The sequence below is a fragment of the Carassius carassius genome, chromosome 40, assembly GCF_963082965.1.
Source record: "Carassius carassius chromosome 40, fCarCar2.1, whole genome shotgun sequence".
Lineage (NCBI taxonomy): Eukaryota > Metazoa > Chordata > Actinopteri > Cypriniformes > Cyprinidae > Carassius > Carassius carassius.
Window position 1 is genome coordinate 26,119,251 of NC_081794.1, and position 24,300 is coordinate 26,143,550.

At 35.3% G+C, this 24,300-nt stretch overlaps 1 protein-coding gene across 1 annotated transcript in view; it reads left to right on the plus strand.

The window, feature by feature from the left end:
- tcerg1l (transcription elongation regulator 1 like) overlaps nt 1–24,300 on the plus strand; it is an 85,677-nt gene that overhangs the window by 13,956 nt on the left and 47,421 nt on the right. The window contains exon 4 of the mRNA XM_059532786.1: nt 11,078–11,254. Coding sequence (XP_059388769.1) covers nt 11,078–11,254 — 177 coding nt within the window. The remainder of the gene's footprint in view (nt 1–11,077; nt 11,255–24,300) is intronic.

Genomic DNA, 24,300 nt, shown 5'->3' on the forward strand with positions numbered 1-24,300 from the left:
GAACTTAATTTAAAGTTTTGAACCTGACTGGTTCATAATGTAGCTATCAAAGCAACACAAGTCCAATTTGGATAAAAGCATCTTCCAAATGTATAAACGCAGAAGACAAAACTTCACTCTTTAACACCTCTTGTGGCAGCAGTAAGAATTACATGTTCACCTACATTTTTTAATGAACTTCAGTCTGACATTTTGGAATGATGTACAAAATCCTGCTTGCGTAGCTTGAAACATCTGTGTACACATACTTAGAGTTTGTTACAGGCTTTAGAGATTAAAGTAAATAAAAATACAATTTGCTTGCATACTTGTTATTGGAGGGAAACAGGTATTTGCCATATGCTGTTCAGATGTAGCCTTTGATTTGCATGTCATATTAATTATAGGTTGTTTAATAATATTATTTTTTTCTTTTCAATAACGCAAAAGAAAATTAGAATGCTTTTATATTCTGAAAATGACTGGTGAAGCTGCAAGCCTGAAAACTCCAACATTAAATCGTAGCATAATGAAAACAGAGCAAATCAATATCTGAAGCAAATAATTTCCTGAGATTCGGGCATTCTTCATCCACCCAACACAGAATCTGCCGCCAGCTATGCATTCCAGGTCCAGCATTAATAATCTGTGTTCTACAGTGTTTACATCCAACCAAAGGAAATAAGAAATATGTTCAGTACAAAATAGAAGCTGTAATAGCTCAGACTTATATTTCCATCTTCAGTGCAGTTTCATCCCCCAGGGCCAACTCCACCAAACTCCACCTTCTGAAGGTTCACATGTCTGTTCAGCGGAGTAAGTTATGTATCAATCCATAATAGTACTTGTGCTGGCTGTCGTGTACCGATAAACCAATATTTTATGCTGATTTATTTGTCGTATGTTCGTCCTTTTTTATTCACATCAGCGTGAAAATTAACCCTAACCCTAACCCTAACCCCGTGCCTTGTGAAAGTATTTAATCCCCTTCGGTTTTTTTTTTTCACATTTTGTTATGTTGCAGCCTTGTGTTAAACTGCTTTAAATTACTTTTTATTCCACATTAATCTACACTCCATACACCATAATAGCAAAGCAAAAACAGAACTGTCACAACTTTGTACATTTTTAAAAATTAAAAACTGAAATAAGTACATTGCATAACCCAGTACTTAGCTGAAGCACCTTTACAGCCTCAAGTTTTTTGGCTATGATGCGTCAAACTTTGCTCATCAGCATTTGACAATTATCTGCCATTTTTCTTCTCACCTCTTCTCCTCTCAAGCGCTGTCAAGTTGGATGATGGCAGAAGCACATGTTTAGGTTTCTCCAGAAATATTTGACTTGGTTCAAGCTCAGGCTGTGGCTGGGCAACTCAAGAATATACAGTACACAGTGTAGTCTATAAGCCACTCTTGCTGTGTGCTTAGGGTCACTGTCCTGTTGAAAGGTGAACCTTCTTCCAAGTCTGAAGTTCTGAATGCTCTGGACTGGGTTTTCATCAGGGCTATCTCTATATTTTGGTGCATTGAGCTTAACTTCTACTCTGATGAGTCCCTTAGTCCCTGCCGCTGAAAAACAGCCTCACAGAACAAGGCCGCTCCCAGCACACTTTATGATGTTCTCGTTAACAAAGTTCGGGAGAAGCGCGTCAGATACTTAGCCTAATCAACACAGGTGGACCACAATCTAGTAATCAGTCCCACAGTATAAATATTGCTGACTTACCTCTATCCATTGACGGTTAATCAGCATTCGATTCGCTCTGTCTGTCATCCTATCACAGACCCAATCTTCCTTCCAACGAAGAGATCTGTACCGGGGTTTTTCAGATCTGCCACTTTTTCCGGACCCACGATCACTCGTACCTTGCCAAACACTTGCTGGCCGCAAGCGAGTCTCATCCATCAGATGTCCCGATTATCGACCTCCCGTCGGATGTCGCAAGAGTCTCCTTGTCGGTCAGCCCAAAAATCTTTTTATCTGCCAAACTGAGAGGACCCAGACGTCCGTCGTCCTGAGTCTTAATTTCCAGTCGGAGGCTTCCTGGGCTCTCTCAGTCAGCCATTTGCCCTTCGGCCTCTGAATAGCAGGGGCTTATCAGCCAGTAATATACCACGCCACTCCTCCTCATCAGCCGGTAGGACTCACCGTTCCAACGCTGTGAGCCTCCGTTGAGCATTGGCTCGAGCCCTACCGACCGGGCGCCTCTAACCACATAGTCCAGTACCTGCAGCCGGTAGGGCCTACCTTCCCAACGCTTAAGTCGCTCCCATTGGAGTACGTAGGCTCTTCCGGCCCGCCAACGAGTTGACTTCTCAGAAAATAAAATCAGCCCCCGCCAGAACTCAATGCTATTTTGGGGGGCATTCTTAATCTGGGGCCTGTCCTCTTGTCCATTTGCTTTTTGGGGGGTACTCAAGGTTCGGGCCGTTCCTGAGCTCGGAGCCCTTCCCCGGACAGCACGCCAAATACACATACCATACCTCAGCTAATTATATGTAAGCGTGAACTCGTGAAACTTTTGGGATGCTACTTTGCAGGTGATGAGCAGAACTGGTTTCCTTCATGTGATTCCTTTCCTTCACATTTTGCTTGGAATCGAGGTTCATCAGGCCAGAGAATATTGTTTCTCACAGTCAGAGGGTCCTTTAAGTGCTTTTTTGCTTTGTTTTTATGCATCTTCACTGAGGAGAGGATTGAGTTTGGCCACACCACCATGAAGCCCAGATCGGTGGAGTGTTACAGTGATTGTCCTTCTGTATATTTCTCCCATCTGCATATATGATCATGGAGGTCAACTAGAGTGACCACCAGCTTCTTGGTCACCAGTCTAATCAAGGCTCTTCTCCATCAATTGCTCAAGGAAGAGTTCTGGTTGCTCCAAACATCTTTGATTATGGATAATGGAGGCTACATGTCACGCTGTCTAGTCTCTGTTTCCCTGGGTGTCCACTAGTGGGCTCACTTCCCCTTAGGCACTTCACCGTAGGCACTAGAATTCCACTAGTCTTGTCCTTTCATCACAGTAATTGCACTCCTGCTAATTGCACCAGGTGCCTTCACTCTATTGTCATTAGCCTCCCTATATTTACCAGTCTTTTCATGTTGTCTGTATGGAGTCCTTTCCTTTCGTATCCCAGTCTTCTCGTCCTCCGAGATTCCTCGTCTTCCGAATTCCCATTCCTGTTCCCTTTCTTTGTTTGTTTGTTTATGGACGGCATTCTTGTTTTGACCCTTATTTAAAATAAATAAATAAATAGTAAAATGTGTAAAAATGTATGAAGCTATAAAATTAAAATAATAAAATTTGATAATTATATATCTATATACAGACCAGTTCGAGTCACTAACTCAAGATTTGATGGCAGTTTTGTGATCGTTTTTGATAGATTTTTTATTTTTTTTGCAATCAAGAGAAATATGTGTTTTCTTTTTAGTGTCTGTATTTCGCAGTGGCCAGTCTTTTGTTATTTATTTTGCTGAATCACTGTAGAGATTCCGTAAAGATGCATAGCACTGCTGAATAATGGTGCAGGAAACATTGAAATTTAAATGAAAATTATTTGGTTCCTGTATTTATTATTATTATTATTATTATTATTATTATTATTATTACTTAGACTAAGCAATCAGTCCAAACATAATACGTTTTGTAGCAATTAATGAATATAAAATTGGAAATTTAAAAAAAAGCCTCCAAATAAAGGTGATTGAGGCTACCAGACTAGTTCAGGCTTTATTTTAGCTCCCTTGCTGTCATTCATTTATCATCTAATGGGTGGAAGCATTAAAATACATCCTTAGGGCTTTCTGAAAAGGACTTGTTCTGTTGTGTGCATTTTCAGGATCTACAGTGTGGTTTCTAGGCCAGAAAGTCATTTTTACTTTAACCCACCATTCCTCTGCTTCACAGACCTGCTCCGAAATCTCATTTTTCATCTTCTTGAATTTTAGCCTGGTCTTATTGACAGGACCTAATGGAACGTAAAAAGTCACTTTGGTTGCCTTGTCAAGAAATACGCAGCTTCTGGAAAATAGAGTTTAAAAGTTGAGCAGGCCATTTAGAAGAGCGCAGTGAAGCGTTTTGGCCCACCTTAAATGGATCACGCCGAAGCTCTCGTGGGAGCTTTTAATGAGGTTTTAAACACCTTCACATGGAACGTTTCATGTTCCATTTTGTGCCACAGTAAGATTCATAACCAAGACTTAAAATTTGAGAAATACTTCGATCTCATTAGAGATAAAGGCTGAAATCAATAACATGCCATTCATGCTAGCACATCAAAATATGTAGGAAACAGAAAGCAACTCTGTTTACTCTAGCTGTGCCATAAGAATCCACCGCAGTGCAACAGTCACACGCTCCTTCGCATATGACTCCAGCTAGTTCAAACAGAATTCTTCCCATTTGAAATAAGAAACATTGATTTGTCTGACACACTTTCACTGCAGACTATGTGTGAATACTAATTATATACTGTGGAATTTTATTGGTATATTCCAGGATGTGAATGAAAGAATGATTGTGAATGAAAATAAATGTCTACAAAATAGTTTTTTAGGTCATTTTCAAGGGCATAGTCTGTTGAGTGGTGTCTGAAGCAAACCCATAGGAATTGAACTGATAGTTTGCTCTTTTATATTTTAAGAGACATAATGGAGCTCTTAAAGTAGTTTTATTTAAGTATATCAACAGATGGTTCTTTTAAAAATACTTTGAAGTAAAATTACACACAGATGAGACAATTGTTGATATATACAAAATAATTAAATAAGAAATGGTTGAGTTTTGACTTTTGATTGCACACTTGCATTTGAGTTCGTTTGGGTCTCTCTCTCTCAAAAGAATCCACAAACCAAGTTCACTGGAAATACATGACTGCCTACATACATTTCTGCAAAACCTGAAATGTTTTGCTCTGGGTAAATTTTGCTGCATTTTTCAGGTGACATGATATTACTTTTTCTCCATTGCTCAAAGTCACATATTTCCAGTCACTTTATGTCAAAACATTTTTAATTGGCCTGATATTTATACACCATAAGTCACTATCTGAATGCATATTATTCACAAAATCCATGCAACGACTTTCATTGATCGAAAGTGTATATGCAGAGCATGCAGCAATACTTTTGCCCTCCATTAAGACAAATCAGCCAATCAACACAATTTAAAATCAATACATATTGGCACCTGTTCATATCCTGGCAATGCATTTGACCTCAGCCAAGACCCCTAACCCTTTCCTGGGTTTTAATTTTAATTCAAGTTTAGCGCTTTTTATGACACAAATCATTGCACAGCAAGTTTACAGAAAATTATGTTTCTACAAAACTTAGTTGGAAAATGTATTTAATTTGGGTCAAAATGACCAGAACACAACATAAGGGATAGTGTGAAAATCAGGTTTGCCATCAGGGATTTTTAAGCCTCTATGTCAATGGAAATATTAAAACACACAGAAAGAGCTGATCAAACTGTCAGAGCTCAGAGGAAACAGTGGAGCGTTAGTAATGTATGAGCAGAATTAGATGATGGTTATTAGATTTCCTAGTATTACTGGTATTAGAGCTGTAGTCAGTGGTAAAAGACAGAGAAATGAACACGTGTTGGATTTGCCTGACTGAAAGACATTTCAGAGTTATTAGATTAGAAAGGCAAACATTATTTTATTCTAACAAGGCAGATTAACTGTACAAATTATGATCAAGAATAGTTTATCTAAAAATGAGCATTCAGTATTTATTTTCTTACCCTTGTCTTTGTTGTGCTTCTACCAAACTTCTTAACTAACTTTATAAATGACTGTTGAAAGCCTCTTTTTCAGGCAGTTACCGTCGATCCATCCACTTTTACTATGAAAAGAGGTGCTCAGCATTATTATCTGGCCTTTGTGTTGCATGAGGAGTCCGGGGAGACAGATAGCATAATTCAGCAAAATAAGATGTTTTCAGGGAGAGGGTATGAAGTAGGTGGTTTGTTAACCAGTTAAATGAGGGAACAGTGGGAGGACAGCACAATGAGAGAGACAGAAACTCCAACACTGAGCCTCTTTGTGAATCAAGATGATGGCACACGTAAGTAGCCGAAAGTCTCACAAGTGCAATCACTCGCCATTTCAGCTCCGCAGCAGGACGGACATCTCTAGAGCGCTGAAGGCTCCCGCTACATTTACCCTTGTCCTGGCCTGAATCTTTAATGCTCAATTTGTCTGAAACAAGACCCCCTGACAGAGATGGGAGAGACTGGTAGAAACATGTCACACTCACACATGAACACACACACACACACAAATAAAAGGGTGTTTCTGCACCTATTTGCAATTTTGGCCCTGTGGACTTTTAAAAAGGAAGCTCTCTTAAAAGTTTGTGGGTTTTTCTTAAAACACTTTTTACACTCTCACTATTTTATTTAATTTGTCTACTGACAAAGTCCAAAATTTACATCCATAACAGTAGTATTCTGTCTTTCATTTACACACAGTCATTTTATGCTTATTTATATACTATTTTAGTATTTATTAATATTCTGAATTATCTTACATTTTTATATTTCAGTTTCATTTTCATTTTAGTGTAAGTTTTAGTAACTTTGTTTATATATATATATGGATAGATAGCTGTAATTTGTTTTAATTTCAGTGATTGTAGTACTCCAGCTTCAACTTTTCATCCAATATTTAAATTTTATAATATTTCAGCTTTATTTCAATTAATAGAAATTATTATTATCATTATTGGTTAAAATAGCGATTTATTCATTATAATAACGGCACAATTTCCACTGAATCCATAATTATGTAGTAATTATGCTATGGTGAAAACAAAATTTTAAACATTTAAAGTTCATTTGGTTTTTATTAATTTCAGTATCATGATATTGTATATTTTGATCTTTAATCTTTTTATTGTCTTGATGCAATGCTCCTTGTAGTTTTTGTACTTGTGGAAAGTTGATATAAATATGTATTCACAAAAATATTAAAATGGTTAAAATGTTTATTGTTTGTTTTTCACTTTTTGTTCAGATTATCATGTTTCATAAATATAGGCCTTCTAATTAATGTCAGATGACAGACATCAAATGTTACTATTTAAATATTACAGCATTTGAAGTATCTGGGACAAGGCTTAAACCGTAAAATCTAAAGGCTCATATATATATATATATATATATATATATATATATATATATTAAGGCTGTCACGATATTAGATTTTTCATATCACGGTTATTGTGGCCATAAGAATTCACGATATCAATATATCGTGATATCTATAGAAACCTTGGGGGAGGGGGGATACTATCAAGTTCAACGGTATGATGAATAAATATTAATGGTAACACTTTACAATAAGATGTCATTTATTAACTAACATGAATGAACAGTGAGTCAACAATACATTTATTACACAATTTATTAATCTTTGTTAATATTAATAAAAATAGTCGTTCATTGTTCATGTTAGTTCATAGTACATTAATGTTTGCAAACACAACTTGAGATTTTAATAATGCATAAGTAAATGCTGAAATTAACATGAACTAAGATTAATAAATGCTGTGAAAATATTGTTCATTATTATTTATGTCATTTATATGTGTTAAATTATGTAATTAACTAATGAACCTTATTGAAGAATGACCGCAGATGAGGCATTAAGTGCATGGCACTGAAACCAACTTAACATTTTACAGAGTTTAATGTAGAAATGTGGTCGCTCAGTTTTTCAAGATCAGTTTTAATCATGTAACTGTTAATAGATTTGAACGAAGAAATAAAGTGTTACTCCAAACAGGCGATTTATTGCAAATAAAAAAACAAAGACAAGTAAAGAAAACGCGGTACTTATTAAGATAGTCACCCTTTAAGTATATGAACACAGAAAACCGCTGTTAATATGTTATATAATATTTCCCAGTCTATGACTTGTAAAATAATGTCAACTTACTCTGATGAACACGGCTCTCCTCAGAGCAGCTGTGAGCGCTGCGTCGTCTTCTTGTGTGACAGTGTCAGCGTTAAGGCACAATACTGCCACCTGGGCATTCAACCAGGTACTGGCGCTTGAGTATTTAAATGTGTTGTTATCATAAGAGAACTGTTCATTTTAAATATTGAGGTATATCGTCACACACGAAATTAACACGATATCGATAATTGTTGCTTTGAATATCACGGTTATCGTCAATACCGGTATATCGCGACACCCCTAATATATATATATATATATATGTATATATATTCACATTTCTGGGACAACTCGTACTGTAGCTTGAATGATCTCTTTAGATATACTGTATATTATCATGGGGGGGATGTCAGAACAATCATTGGCTGTAGTTCAAACGTTATTTGTGAAAGCATATATTGTAAGGACTTGTTTTGGGCAGGTTTGAGGACACTTAAAGGAGAACAGCAATAATTGCTCCCCTGGAGACTGGAAAAAAATGGCCTCATTCCTGCAGCCTTTGGCCACAGCAGTATTTATAGTGTATCTCCCTCTTTGTTAAGGCAGAACCCAGCACCAAAATAAAGAAAGATATTATATACTGTATTAATATACATGTACATATATATACGAGTGCTATTTATTGACCACTGTGTTACTTTTTAGGATTTACCTCTGTTGAAGTCACATGGTGTGCTGGGCTGGCTTTCAAGCTAAGCTCCCGGTGGATGTATAATTCAAGGTTTCTATTTCATGTCATGTCTGGAGAGAGCATCTCCTGATGAACGATGCATTGTTTATGTGATCTGTGCACCTGTCACTTCATCTCCAGCGGCTAGGTGTTTAAGTGAAGCGCTTAGACCCACATTTATCATTACTATCAAGCTAAAAGGTTAGTAGAGTTTAATCTGCAGTCCCCATACCCTTTGCTTGGGCTGTCAGATGACAGACTATTCCTTCCCCCCAACCCTCAGTTGTTTTTCTCCTTCTAAAGCATTCTTGCAGTATGGGAGAGTCGATGTGCTGGAGCCGTTCCATATGATTTATTCCCCAGTGGCCTGATTTCCAGTCCAGTACATGTGCATGCTAACTGCTCTGGTTGGCTGTGATCCGCCCACTCAGTACCATTTGATAAAGTGTTTCTGCTGCTTATTGTGGAAGAAGCACCCGCCTGCTTACTCCAAAGATCTCTTCAAGGTTTCGTTAAATAGCATTTCCCTCGCTCAGGGAAGGCAGGAGCTGAAAACAGTGGAGATGAGACGGGCACATGTGTGTTAGCTCACCCAGGTGACTAATAAAGGATCATCATCATGGTTTTGACAACACAGTGATGTTTGGAGCATTTAGAGCATGACTGTTACTATCTTTGAGCTGCCTTATTTTTCATATTTTTCTCCTTCTAAGGCTTTTCAAAAAGATCTGCAATAACAAGCTACAGTATGAACCCATGCGGCCAGATAAATCACAATGAAATCTTAATCTGAACCAAAATATTTGAAAATAGTGCAATCAAGGCCAGGCGATTCAGTGTGTTACTTGCTGTTTCTTTGTCATTATTGTATTTGTGAAATTGACTGGTAATTCCTGAGTGAAAATTATTAAAAATAAATCACCACCATTTTTTTTTCAGTGCACTTATTGTGTATTTTGAAAAGATGTACAATCATTAATTTTAAAACATGAGCCAAAGCAACCAGATGAACCAGATGAAACCTAAAAAAAGGAAAAAATCGTGAAGAAATGCACGAGCCCGCATAGTTTTGATTTTAGATCTTTAGATCAAAAATTCATATGCTGAAAAACAAAATTGATGTAAAAACAATTTTCAGTCCGAAATTACTACTAGATTTCATATATTATTACAAACTGCAAGTAACACATTGATTTAATTTGAAATATAAAAATATTTTTATTAACAGTGTAGTTATTAAAACCATTTTACCATTATACTTCTGCCTTGTACAGGATATAAAGAGATGGTAGAGCTTGCAGTAAGCAACAACAAGGTCATGGCTTTGATTCCCAGCAAGTGCACATACTGATAAAACACATAACTGGAATGCCATGTAACTTCATCCACATAACTTTCATGCATTTGCTACAAACTATATCTGTCAAAAGCATAAATGCATTTTAGCTTGCAGTGTGTTCATAACAATACTCAGTTACAAATCACATATTTTCTAATGTGTCTAATGTGCAGTTATAGAGTTTGTCTTGTTCATGCACTCACATATAGTAGATATTAGTGTGTGTGTGTCGGGGGGGATTGTATGCTCAGATTTGATAAGGCTTCGATGAAACACAAAGGCAAAAGCCCATAAAAAATATTTGGTAGCCAAGAACAAAGACAGGCCTGCTCACAGTATCCAGTGGGAAGAATACACATACTTTATGTTCAAATCTCCACTGATGCAGATCATGGAATTATCTCTATTTATAGACAACTATCTCTATATTATAGACTCATTTTTAGACAATTTTTTTTTTTTTTAGAGTTTAAAGCCAAAATGTACCCTCTTTGATTTCTCACAGTCACATATTATGTTTTTTAAGCAGATTATAGATTATAATGATTAAAACTGATTAAAATCACTTCAGTATACAATTAACACCTCCAAAAACATTATGCATTTAATGTCTGCATAAGAGTTTGTGATCATCTTTTCTTCCCTAGTATGATGTATATGCAAGTGAAGCGTTTTTTTTTTTTTAATAAGAAAAAAAAAAGTATGGTGGGATTTCATTTTGTCCATTGCGAACTGAATGGATCGTTATTTGTTAATTGCTGTGCTCTCATATGATTATGCTCTGGTATAATTTGATTAAAGTTTATGAGGGCACATGAATTCAAAATAATAGTTATGTGCACACATAAATCATAAACAATACAGTATTCCATAAAAAAAACTATTTCCATTTAATGGTAACTTTAAATAGTCAGCATGATGGAGTAAAAAATCCACACTGACTCACAGTACTGAAGACACATTTTTTCCCATCCTAGTTCCTAAGTGTAGCGAACAAAATAAATTTTTCTCAGCACATTTCATTAGAAAAGTTCTAGCAGAAAATACTGTTAGGCATTGTTCTGCAAAGCACAGTAATGCACTTCTTTTATCCATCTTTATTTCTCGTTTCAGGTTGTCCTATGGCCATTAAGCGAGTAGGAAGTTCTAAACGGATCGCTCTGGCAGCAGCAGCCATGATGGCGATGGATTCTGACGTGACACAGGGACCATCTGTCTCTTCTGCTCACCCTCTCCACCTGCTCTCGCTCTCACCCCTCAATCTTCCCTTTCTAACGTCACCTCACACAGGTAGGAATACAAAAGAAAATGCTTTCATTAGTGTCCTTTTGCTTGTGAAAAAAAAATCCCCAAAGGTTGCTTATCAAACACTGCCGCTGTTCCAAAGGATTCTATAGCTGCGTTTTTGGGGAGTAACTAACTAAAATAGCAATCCCTTTAACGCAAAGACAGAAGCTTGGCTGTTTTCAAATCTGTGAAGATTTTCTAGTAACATATTGTGATAGAACCGTACAGTGGCACGATGGCGAATATTTTATTGTTCAGACGACTCGGGTGAGTGGATAATTCAATGACTTACTTGTAAGGACACATGTTTTGTAACCGAATTGAATTAGGGATTCAGTCACTGTTTGCTACCTACTGTGACATAATGATAAGATCAAAAGAAAGAATCACAAATAGAACAGATTTTTATTATTATTATTTGTTTAATTTTTAATTAATGTACTCATGATTTTGCATAAACCAAAGATTACATATTTGGTTTGGTGCGCACAAGATTGTCTTGACTAAATTGTACCGGTAAATCTCTTTCATCATCATTGCTTCAGCTTTTTTTCTTCTGGCTCAGGTTTAAACCAGCCTGCTTTGTGTTGTTTTGTCTGACCCACTTGGTATGATTCTTGGGTTCATAATGAGGGCCTGCTTTCTCACAAAGCTTCTGATGTCCTAATTGGTGAATTGTAATTGCAAATGCCTTTCGTTATGCAAATATCACAGTTTTTTAGTCAGGGGTTGTCAGAAATAGTCTTTTTCCATCACTTTAAACTCAGCACGCATGAAAAGCAAGGTTTTACAGTGCATTTCAGTAAAAATGATTTAGTGTGTTTGCGTACACATTTCTGTTTTGAGTTTTAGAGGAAATTTGAGGGTTTTATGGTTGTCAATTTGGACTTCCCCAAGCAATTACTAGAAATGTTGCTGCTTGAGCACCCATCTTCTTGCTGAGTTAGTTTTGGTGTTGTTCTTACCATAACATTCCCATTTCTCTGAAAGGAGTAAGAGTTTCACTTTGCTGAAGTGGACATGTTTAAATCAAGGGTCACTGCATAATGACTGAACTGAATTCGAGTACGGCCGTGAAACAGACAGAGCGTATCCTTTTTATTTTCCTGTCTTTCTTTTTCTCACTTTCTCTGCCTTCATGCATATTGATTAACTGTTTCCTTCCTTTGTTGTTCAGTGAACTTGTTCAGTCCCTCTTGCGGCTGGATTGCCTGAGGTGAAAAACCATGCGCAGGTGTCAATAAGAGTGTGTGCATGAGTCTGAGTGCAGATCTATATATTTTATGAGCAAATGTATTTATTTTTCAGCTCTGGTCTTGTACTGTATGTGGGTGTGAGGGATGAATTCTCTGCTGTGAATCAATAGGAAATGCGGCCGTGGTTGTCAACATACCCTGTATGGATGACAGGAATCCTCCCCTGGAATTACTTCCTTTTAGCCAGGCCTGAAAAGCAACATTAAAGCAAACAGGCCAGCAAACCCCGAAGGGCTCTTAATTTAGCTCTAACGATGTATATGCATGTTTGTCTGATGCTGTGGCAACTGGATCACTCTTCATGTCTGGTCCACGCAGCATCAGCCCACTGCATGTGAACTGTAATGATGCTTTAAATTATTCTGATTGCAATGTAGTAGTTAAGGCAGAAATGATTATCGTACAGTTTGTGTGAGGGGAGATAACGGAGGTGTATTTCTCTCTCTGGATGCAGGGTTTAAGGATTGTATCTTACATAAGACACAGAAGGGAGCGAGCTGAGTAGATGGTCTTATTTATTAACCTACAGTACAATCCACATTGCAGATATCATTCTGTCTACAGCCTACAGTTGACTTTTAAGTTAGCATCTTAATGGAAATGGAATCTCAAGCTTGTGCATCATACAAATAGCGGTACTCATGCTTTATCGATTTAACTACACTGCATTGGATGAGAACAAAATCTGAATTGAAAATGGATAGTGACACTAACTTGCAAAATCCACACCATTATTAAATTGAATTGAAACAACTTTGAACTGACTTGAGGTCAATAGTGGCACTACTATTTTCTGTCCTGTATTTGTTTCATAACTGATGAACATTGACATGTTATTTAACTGAATTTTAACATGATTATCTTCTGTAGAACTGCTTTATAGCTAAAATTCTAAAATTTTATGTTTTATAATTGATTCATTTGAAAACATTTACAACATTATTTCCTGTTTATTAATGTGAAGCTGCGCTGAAACAATCCGTGTTACTATTTAAATAAATATGAAAAAAACATGTTCCCAATCTAATGATGAAGCATAAAAATACACAGCACATTCAAATACAGTCATTTTTAATCGCGAGATGAATTTTATTAATATTTTTATATTTTTAAATTCTGAATAAATAAGTATTAAATATTTATATATATATATATATATATATATACAGGACAGACCAAAAGTTTGGACACACCTTCTCATTCAAAGAGTTTTCTTTATTTTCATGACTATGAAAATTGTAGAGTCACACTGAAAGCATCAAGGGCTATTTGACCAAGAAGGAGAGTGATGGGGTGCTGCGCCAGATGACCTGGCCTCCACAGTCACCGGACCTGAACCCAATCGAGATGGTTTAGGGGTGAGCTGGACCGCAGACAGAAGGCAAAAGGGCCAACAAGTGTTAAGCATCTCTCGGGGGAACTCCTTCAAGACTGTTGGAAGACCATTTCAGGTGACTACCTCTTGAAGCTCATCAAGAGAATTCCAAGAATGTGCAAAGCAGTAATCAAAGCAAAAGGTGGCTACTTTGAAGAACCTACAATATGACATATTTTCAGTTGTTTCACACTTTTTTGTTATGTATATAATTCCATATATAATTCCACATGTGTTAATTCATAGTTTTGATGCCTTCAGTGTGAATCATAGTCATGAAAATAAAGAAAACTCTTTGAATGAGAAGGTGTGTCCAAACTTTTGGTCTGTACTGTATATATATATATATATATATATATATACATCAAACGATTTCTTTCACTTTGTCTGGCAACTAAAATGCATTTATTTCCATCATAGATGGCAAGCACAGTGCATTCATTTCATGCAATGATAACTTTGAAAGCCAATCGGAAGGTATTTTAGAATAAATATGCTGCCTACCTTTTGGAACAACCTTAATGACAGGAGCATGCTTATGATGCCTTAAGTTGTTGCATATGTATGCAGCTCACTAGGTTTTGAAACAGAGCCAACAAGGAGTTTTGTGGATGCTGAATTATGTCATAATAGATGCATGATTTTGAAGCAGATGTTGATATTATATCAATATGAATGAGTTGAGTTTGATCTCCTTATATGAGTTTATTATGGTCTCTGTCAGTGCCAACGCTGTGAGGAGTCTTTTAATGCCAATGGAGGCGGATTTGAGCTCCCTTCAAATGCCTGAATTATAGGAGTCCTACACATCTGTGCTGAGAGATTAGGCTTTCAACCGATGCCCTGAATGTGACGCCATTGTTGCCAAACCAATTTTTTCCCTGCAAGTAAATGATAGAGGAATAGTATTGTATGACCAAAATCATGTATCACAGTGTGAAAAGTTTTTGAGCAGGATAACAGTATCAGCATGAAGTTGAGTAAATAGAGACAGAACTATTTCTGTGTTTGTGTCAGAGGCTTTTTGTCTATTTATGTCGAGATGTTGCAAAATAAGTTGAACTAATATGTTGTCTGCCAAATTCCCAAAGCTCATGATGTCTAGATGCCTTGTACTGATGTGGGAGAAGTTGTTCTTGGCTCAGACATAAAGATGTGTTTCTGCAGTGATAAAAACAAAAAGAAACAAAACTGCAAATATCTGAGTCATAATTACAGCACATTACATCATATACAGCTGTGATCAAAATTATTCACACCCAATGTAAATATGATTAAAATAGGTTTTGAAAATAGATCTGCATCGTTAATCCTTTTGATCTTTCATAAAATATATATTTTTTAATAATTTCAAAAAAAAAATTAATCAGAAATGTTTCTTGAGCAGCAAATCAGAATGTAAAAATGTTTTCTGAACGATCATGTAATAATAGAAAATAGTTATTTGAAATTGTAATGATTTCTTAATATTACTGGTTTTACTATATTTTTGATTGTATTATAGTGTTATTTTAAAAACTTTTAAACGATGATGTAATTCTGTCTCTGACTTAGAAATGTGGATGGAGTTTTGAGTCTGTGTTATGCAAATGCCACTCGTGGAGTTTTTATGACTTATACAAGGTGTGACCCACCAAAAGCCAAAGGCCGAAATTTAAACAAGCTGGGCTGCTGAATGAGGGGACAATTATGCAAATTACATTATGTCTGATAACAGCAGCATTAGTAGGTCATGATTTACATAAGAAGTGTATTCACTGCTTGGGAGATAACACTTTAGAGATTATTTTGGAGTTTTCTGAGAACACCTTCCCTGATAAATCGTTACTGTGAATGAAGGAGATAGAGCGGATGAGTCTATGCTCTCTCTCTCTCTCTCTCTCTCTCTCTCTCTCTCTCTCTCTTCTGCTAATTTCCTAATTACAAACTTAACTCAGAACAGTAGTGGGTCAGTCCAGAGGGTCAAGATGGTTAAATACCATAACTACAGCATTCTGCAGACAAAACATGTGACATTATATTAACATGCATATTTTAGGGGTGTAATGTTTCACAGAATTCACGGTTCGGTTTGATACAATACAGTGGTACGTTTTCAATATAGAGGTGGGGGGATACATCGCAATGTTGGAAATATTTCGGTTTTAAACCATAATGTTTAAAGACGTTTGGAATGTCTTAAAGGTCACGTTCTTCGTGATCCCATGTTTTAAACTTTAGTTAGTGTATAATGTTGTTGTTAGAGTAAAATAATATCTGTAAAATTCTAAAGCTCAAAGTTCAATGCCAAGCGAGATATTTTATTTAACAGAATTCGCCTACAAAAAACGACCCGTTTGAACTACATCCCTCTAGTTCCTGCAGTAATGATGTCACTAAAACAGTTTTTGACTAACCTCCGCCCACAGGAATACACAAAAAAGGGGGCGTGGTCTTGTTGCGCTCCGACGGAGAAGAGGAAGAGCTGCGTTTGTGTTTGTCGCCATGTCGTCGACATGCTGTTATTTTCATCTCGAAGTCCAATCACCTTTGTTTGGCTTTCCCAGGGATGCTGTACTTAGAGATCAATGGTTACAATTTATGTTTAACTTGGTTCGCGAAAATTATAATCCACATGTAAAACTATGTGCAGCACATTTTGCTGAGGACAGCTTCCGCAATCTCAATCAGTTTAATGCCGGATTCGCACAAAGATTATTTTTGAAAGATGGAGCAGTTCCCTCTTTGTCTGGAGAAGGCGTTGTTTATGGCCCACAACCGGTAAGTATTACTGTTTTTTTTTGTATTTTTGATCAAATAAGTGCAGGCTTGATGAGCAGAAGAAACTTCTTTCAAAAACATTAAAAATAGTAATGTTTCCAAACTTTTGGTCTGTACTGTATATATATATATATATATATATATATATATATATATATATATATTTATTTATCAATATATATTTATTTATTTATCGATATATATAAACTTTTTTTAGACTTTAAAAAATGAAATAATTGAAGTTAACTTAAAACAATTTTCATATAAACAGATTATAAGAAATAATTTAAGTTAACTTAAAACAATTTTCATATAAACAGATTATAAGAAATATACAGTGCCCTTCAGCAGAAATATACAGAAATTTAAATTTAAGTTATAAAACACTAATTTCTACATGAAATATAGATGAATCCTTAGCTTTAAAAGTAATTGATTTGTTCCTTGTTTTTCTCTTTTTGATGAACAGCCTTCAAGCAGCTGGTTATTAGCTTGTTTTGGCTGCTATTTCTTTAAGAGCTGCCGCTGCTGAACGTGACACGGGTCTGACAAGCATCGCATTTTCTCTCAACTATTTTTACATTTTCTCACTCACTTCGTCTCTACTAATGAACTGACAAGTTAAATCAGGTGTGTAATATGAGGGCGACAGTGCTAGGCTGCTCCAGGACAGTTTTGAAAACCATTTCAGAGACATGTTCTTAAATGTGATTCATGTGAATTATATTACATGCGTGCACAGTTTTAAGGCAGCTTTAATCACCTTTTTGGTAACTTTAATGACTTAACTGACCACGACATTGCATGCATGTCGTTTAATGCGTGCTTTGATATAAAATGATAAAGACTACAGCGCGCATCAGCGCTTTTGTGCTTGAAATTGAAGATCACACACTGCGAGCACAGTACCGTTTCCACACTAGTTTGAATAGTGCCTGTCATGAATGAAGTGGAGAGAGTGTGAGTGTGTGTATATACAGTATATATATATATATATATATATATTCATAGAAATGCATGGCTAAAGTAGTTGCATAACCATATAACTTCGCCAAATGATTTCAGTTATTTAAAAGGTCCGTCCAGCCTACGACAGCAAAATAACCAAAATTCATAACAAAACTGATTGAGCAACCATTTTCATTATATGGAACCTTTTATGCAATAAAAAGATTCTATGAACGTTAAAGGTTCTTCAAGACTCTTAAAGTGTGGCATGGACTTATATTTTAGATAAGAGCATCTGCTAAATGAATAAAATTACATATTTTTAAGCAGTGCAAATGTTATTAAAATTGTTTCTTGAGCAGCAAATCATACTGCATATTGCCATGATTTCTGAAGGATCTTGTGACACTGAAAACTGAAGCAATGATGCTGAAAATTCAGCTTTACCATCACAGCAATAAATAACATTTAATATACTAAATATACTAAAATAGAAAAGTTTAAATGGTTATAATAGATGAAAATGTTACTCAGAGGTTTTTCCAAAAACATTCAAATTAAATGTAGAGAATCCAATCTTTTGAATGGTAGTATATATATAAACACACTGTATATATGGTAAAGGCTTTTGCTCAGCCGCAGCTCTCAGCTCTCCCAGCTCTGGACTTGTGGACTGCTTGTACTACTCTTGTTCACACTGATCAGGTCAGCCTTACAGCTTTAATTGATTGAAAAGGTCACCGGAGAGTGATAAAGAGCGAGAGAGGGAGGATGATTAAAGTGGAGAGGTCTCTAGCAGAGCTTTCATTAATATTACGCACTCAGACCGAACTAAGAGAGATTCACTAATGACTCTGAGGATGCTTGCTATGAATTTGGTACCACATTTAGATGAGCGCTTTGCCCCCTGGAAATTCCCTGCATGGATTCCTGATTTAGCAAATCTATCAGGCTTGCATGACACCTTAAAATTGCTCTAATGTTAAATACTTCCTGCTGTTCCAGTTACATGTAGATAGACTACAATAAAACAATTAGAGGTTGATTTCAATAATAATAATAATAATAATAAACAATTATTATTATTATTATTATTACTAGTAGTAGTGGTATATAGTAAAATGCAGTTGTTCTCAGGAAAATAATGTGTAGTAATAGTAGAAGTAGTAGTAATAATAAAAAATAACCTGATGATAACAATGATGATAAACAAAATGTTGTTATTACTAATACTTTATTTTTAATTATATTATCAGTAGTAATAGTAAATAGCAAGTGAAGAGATTGTGAAGCAAAGGTAGCTGTGTATAACAGACATCTTTTTCAAATTACAAAAGTTTATTTATACATTTTTAAATTAATCTTTTTGTTATACTTTTATACAATAATGTGGCATAAGGCATGATTTTGATGCTTGTATACTGCAAGGCAACAAAGGTGTATTGTTGTCTATCAAATTATATAATATTAGTATATGTCTGCCTATGACATCTTTGAATAGTAATGCTAAGGGTGCAAAGGAGTTTTATTGTTTTTTGTTGTTGTTGTTGTTTTTCTTCTCCAGATTATTGACAGCGTGAGCATCATTCTCCACCAGACAGAGAAGAGATCAGGTGCAAATGGCACATTTGAATGTGTGCCAGTCAGTTATTCACTGTGTCGCTCGGTTGTAATTTGGGTATTTTGGCATCACACTCACTCACGGCTTCATTACCTGTGATTTGTTTCTGAGCAGCTGTACATTTGTGTCAGCGGTGGCTAAACTCACCGGCACCGCAGTGACACTCTGGCTTCAACACGTTTTGTGTTTTATTAATAATTGAAGACCGGATTGAACTGCTAATTTCACTGGTAATGTGATTCACTTAAACAGAATGAACATAGACAGATAAACTATTGAATCCTTATGTCATATTCAGGATGTTCTTTTTTTGACAATAATGACTAGAAATGGTACAATAGTTGTTATCCAAGCCCTGGTTTGCCGTCCTATTAAAATCAAGGGTCTGATGTATTTGCAGACTCTTTTCACAAGATGTATGCCACTGAGCCTTTGATATATGAAATTTTCATCATTGGCTTCATTCGGTTTGCCGAGCAGGAGCCATTCTTATTCCAGGGCAGTGGCTGTACTGTTAAAAAAACTAGTTAGTTTAACTATCAGTACAGAAAGAAAGAAAGAAAGAAAGAAAGAAAGAAAGGCTGTTTAGGAGTTATGAAATTGTCACTGATGCCATGAATATGAATCATCTTATCCTCTAATTTGCATCCAAAATAATCAAATGAGTTGAAGTTAAATTCATGTGTGAAGTTTTAATTTAATGCATTATCCAATGAAATAGGCATTTCCATTCATGGTTAATATTTAACCCATTTTTTATTTATTTTTTATTTATTTATTTATTTATTTATTTATTTAATTTAATTTAATTTAATTTAATTTAATTTAATTTAATTTAATTTAATTTAATTTAATTTAATTTAATTTAATTTAATTTAATTTAATTCTTTTTTTGTCATTTACTACTTCAACTTAAACTTGTTTTATTTCAATTAGTAGCCAAGGCAGTATTTCTGATTTCAATTTAAGTAAAAAAAAAAAACATTCATTTAATGCTTAATTTATAAGTCCACTGAGGTATGAAGTATGAAAGGCCAAAATATGTGGAATATTATTTATTTATTTATTTTTATTTTTTTTACTTTTTTTTTTCTTTTTTTTTTGGCATAAAAAGTAAGTTTCTTTTTTGACAATGTCTGTTTATTTTTGCATTCAAAATAATCAAATGAGAAATGAAGGTTTAATTAACTGGATTATCCAAAAATTAGCCATTCTTACTTGGTTATTTAATACTGAAACTTTTTCAAATCTAATTTCAAAGAAAATTGAAGCAAACATAACTACTAAATGGCGCATTTTTCATTTTGTTTTAGTCATTTTGTCATGTCATTTTGTATTTATTTTCTATTTCTATTAAAATTTTTGATTAAGTTTTAATTGTAGTCATTTCATTACTTCAGCTTGGCTATTAAATGTTTAAAAATTGTATTTATTAAAAAAAAATCAAGCAAAAACTATTATATTGTCATAAAATGACTCCTACAATGGTATCAGATTTTGGTCATTTAGGTGTTTGGATCTTCTAAATGGCTGGTCATCATGTTTGATGATATGCTATTTTCTAAACACAGCACCAGATTGTCTTCCAACAGAGCCCATAATTACAGTTTTCTCTGAAGGAATATTTTATTGCTTAATTGACAATTCAAGAAAACCCTCCTGTAGATCACTGGGACATTGATTCTCACATTGTTATGCTGAACAGTTGGAGATTTTGCAGATTTACTGTCTGCAAACCAGTTTCCCATAGCACAGAGAATTACTCACCAACCGAAATCAATTTAGCCTGTCAAGTTCCCTGCTTGCCTGAGCCGCTGAATAAAACTCTTATCGTTTTTCCATTCCTACTGTCTCCCTGTTTTAATGTGGGCTCATATCTTATCAGGATAGATGCCCCCACAATTTCTAAAATGAGTGAACTCCACCAGTATCCTATTGTTTGGATGGAGAAAAGAAAGCTATTACCAGTGGCTCCTGGACAGCTGAAAGAGTTCTGAACTCTTCTTCAAGACTTCTGAAGAGGGTCACTCCTTTCCTCTATATCTGTCCCTTTGTAAGCCTCCACATTAAAATTCCCTTTCAAATTTTATCATCAAAAGGTAGGGAAAAAACTCAAGTCTTCAAGCTGTGTTTCTGATTGGTTGTCAGAGTAGATGAGGGTCTAATCTCTGTGGGTGATGTCCTAATCTCTGACCTCTGTTTAGCTTTCACTCGGGTCCCTCAGCGGAATATACTCAAGTCCGCTTCAAGGAGAGTCTTGAGCCCACCACGTCATGACCCATTGGAAAGTAAAATCAAGAATGATGTTTTAATAGCTCAGTTGTTAGTCCTAGACAGCAATGAGTTCCCTGATTAAGTCTCCTGATTTTTTTTAATTTATTTTATTTTTTTAATTCAGAAGAGTTCTCAATATAGTCCACAATCAAAAGTCAAGATTTCAATATAAAACTTTATAAAACTTTTCAAAAGGTTATTTGAAAATGCCTCCTTTATTTTTGTGCATATGATAAATACAGTAGAACATTTTTTGCATTATTTATAGACTAGTTAATAGTATGCTTTTATTTTTATCAAAAAAAAAATAAATAAAAATAAGTAATTTTATGTGCCCTTGGTATTTTATATTAAGATTCCTTTCTTTTTAGCTTTTATTTTTATTTTTCATTCGGTTTGCCGAGCAGGAGCCATTCTTATTCCAGGGCAGTGGCTGTACTATTAAAAAAACTAGTTAGTTTAACTATTTAAATATTTTTTATATTTCAGTTTTAGTTTTAGCCATTTTTTCAATTTTATTTAAACCAGAGCCATATAGAGAGAGAGTTGCGACAACTCCATTGACTCCAATGGAACGCTTTTTTACAGCAATGGCGGCTCATGGAGCCTCTAAATAGTTCCCGGAAGAAGCAGCAAACCGATGCTGTGCCGTAGAGATGCACCAGGACAAACCGTTTGCGACGCACTTTTAAAAGGTAAGACGTTTAAATAATAAGATTGTATATTATCAGTACATCTTCATAACAATAAATTGTAAATTAAAACCTTCTAGTAGATTATCACTCATTAAATGAGTAGATTTAAGGGATGCTATCAGATAACTAACAGATTAGGCTAGGATTGGAGTTGAATAAAGTTAGTAACGAACACCCTATTAATTGTAAAATCTGTTAATTCATTTTCATCCATCGTGTTTGGAATTAGACAAAAAGGAGTCTAAACATATTTTTTTTTTTCAGGGTGGGGAAAGTTAGCTAACGTTACATAGCCTATTACGTTAGTTCAATATAACGTTTGACCGCGTGTGACAGCGGTGAGGGGAAGTGGTAAAAATTAGGTTATAAAGTTTGTTCCTTATTACACGTATTAAATAATTAAATTCCTTAATAAAAAAATGCACGCTATTGATATAAATTTAGAGTGAATTGAGTTTGCAAAAACATGGGTGGAGTGTTTTTAGTCATTGTGATTCATTGACTATTACCTGTCTATATTATCTAACCTGTCTATATTATATAATACTACTGTATTATATACTTAAACTTGTTAGTGTATAAAAATAACATACAGTAACATTCTGTGGGTGCTGGTAGGTGGAGGATCAGTGGTGCCACTGGACTGTTCTGTGATGGAGCATCAGTGAGGATGCAGGTCAGGAGAGCTGAGGGTACCTTTTTGAGAACTGCATTTTCATTCTTTATTTTTCTTAGTGCTGCCTTTGCATTTTTTGATATTTTTTCTTGTCTCTTAAATTTTTTTAATAGACCCAGGTAACTGGCTGATGGTTCACTGGAATGCTGACTGACTTGCTGCTGGTTGACTCGGCAGTGTCACCTGTCCCTGTCTGTCCTCTCTAGCCATGTCCTCTATTTCTTCACTGTCACTTTCCCCTCTCTGAGTGTCCTCATTCTTTTTTTCCTCAACTTTTGAAACTGATAGAGGCAGAATACATGGTATTGCTAATTTTAAATATTGAAAATATCACATCACTTCAAAATGAGAAATATTACTTCAACTAGTACGAGTTTGTACTTATTATATATGTATCACCTGAAATAATATAGCTGTAATCAGCAGCCATTTGCTGTATGTTTACAGGTCTAGGGGTGCATCGTGGAGCAGGGCCCTCCTCTTTTTGACCACAGGACGATGTACAAAGATTGTGGGAATAGCATCTGGTCTCAGCCTACTCTTGAATTTTTTGGTCATGACAAATTTGTTTGCCTCAAAATGAGCCTGCAGTGACGAGTTTAGTTTCCACACACAACTTTTTTTTTTGTCTACCCACATACAGTACATATCACATGGTGGTTAAATGCACAGTTATAAGTAACACTAATGTCTCACCTCCCTGGGTTTTGCAAGGCTTTGCTTGTTCCTTATTTCTAGTAAATAATTTTCCATGCAAATAAATCTAAGTATAATTACCTAACAATTTTTTGTTGTTGTAATTTTTATTTATATTTAAATTGCTCCTGCTGACTTGAGCCAACCATTATATTCTCCTCTCCATGTCAGCGGGGAAGCCATACATTCGCACACCTTTCTCTGACCGAGTGTAGCATCCCCATGCAGCACAGTAAACCATGGTGGAGACTATGCAAGGACAACATGAAAGAAAGGACACATACAAAATGCTTGGCATGCTAATAAATTTATTAGAAATGTATTCATGAATTGCTGTAAATAGTTAATTGCATTTATTTGAATAAAAATACAAAGTAATCTCGTAATATATAATTACAATTTAAAATAACTGTTTTCTATTTTAAAATGTAATATACTCCTGTGATGCCAAGCTGAATTTTCAGCATCATTACTTTTGAATGGCAATGTACATGTTTATATATGAGTATGCTTAAGTTGTTTTAAACCTTTAAAGTATTGTAAGAATTATACATTAGATATAATATCTATAATACATAATTATATTACTATATGTAATTGTAAGAATTATAAACAGTAAGCTTCATTTTACATTTACTTAACATGCTAATTACTATTGCTAACAGTTAATTGACCAATAGTGCGGTGCGAGCTGAAAATCACCTGTCACCAGCCTGTCTCTGTACTACCTGAAAGTCATCAATATGAC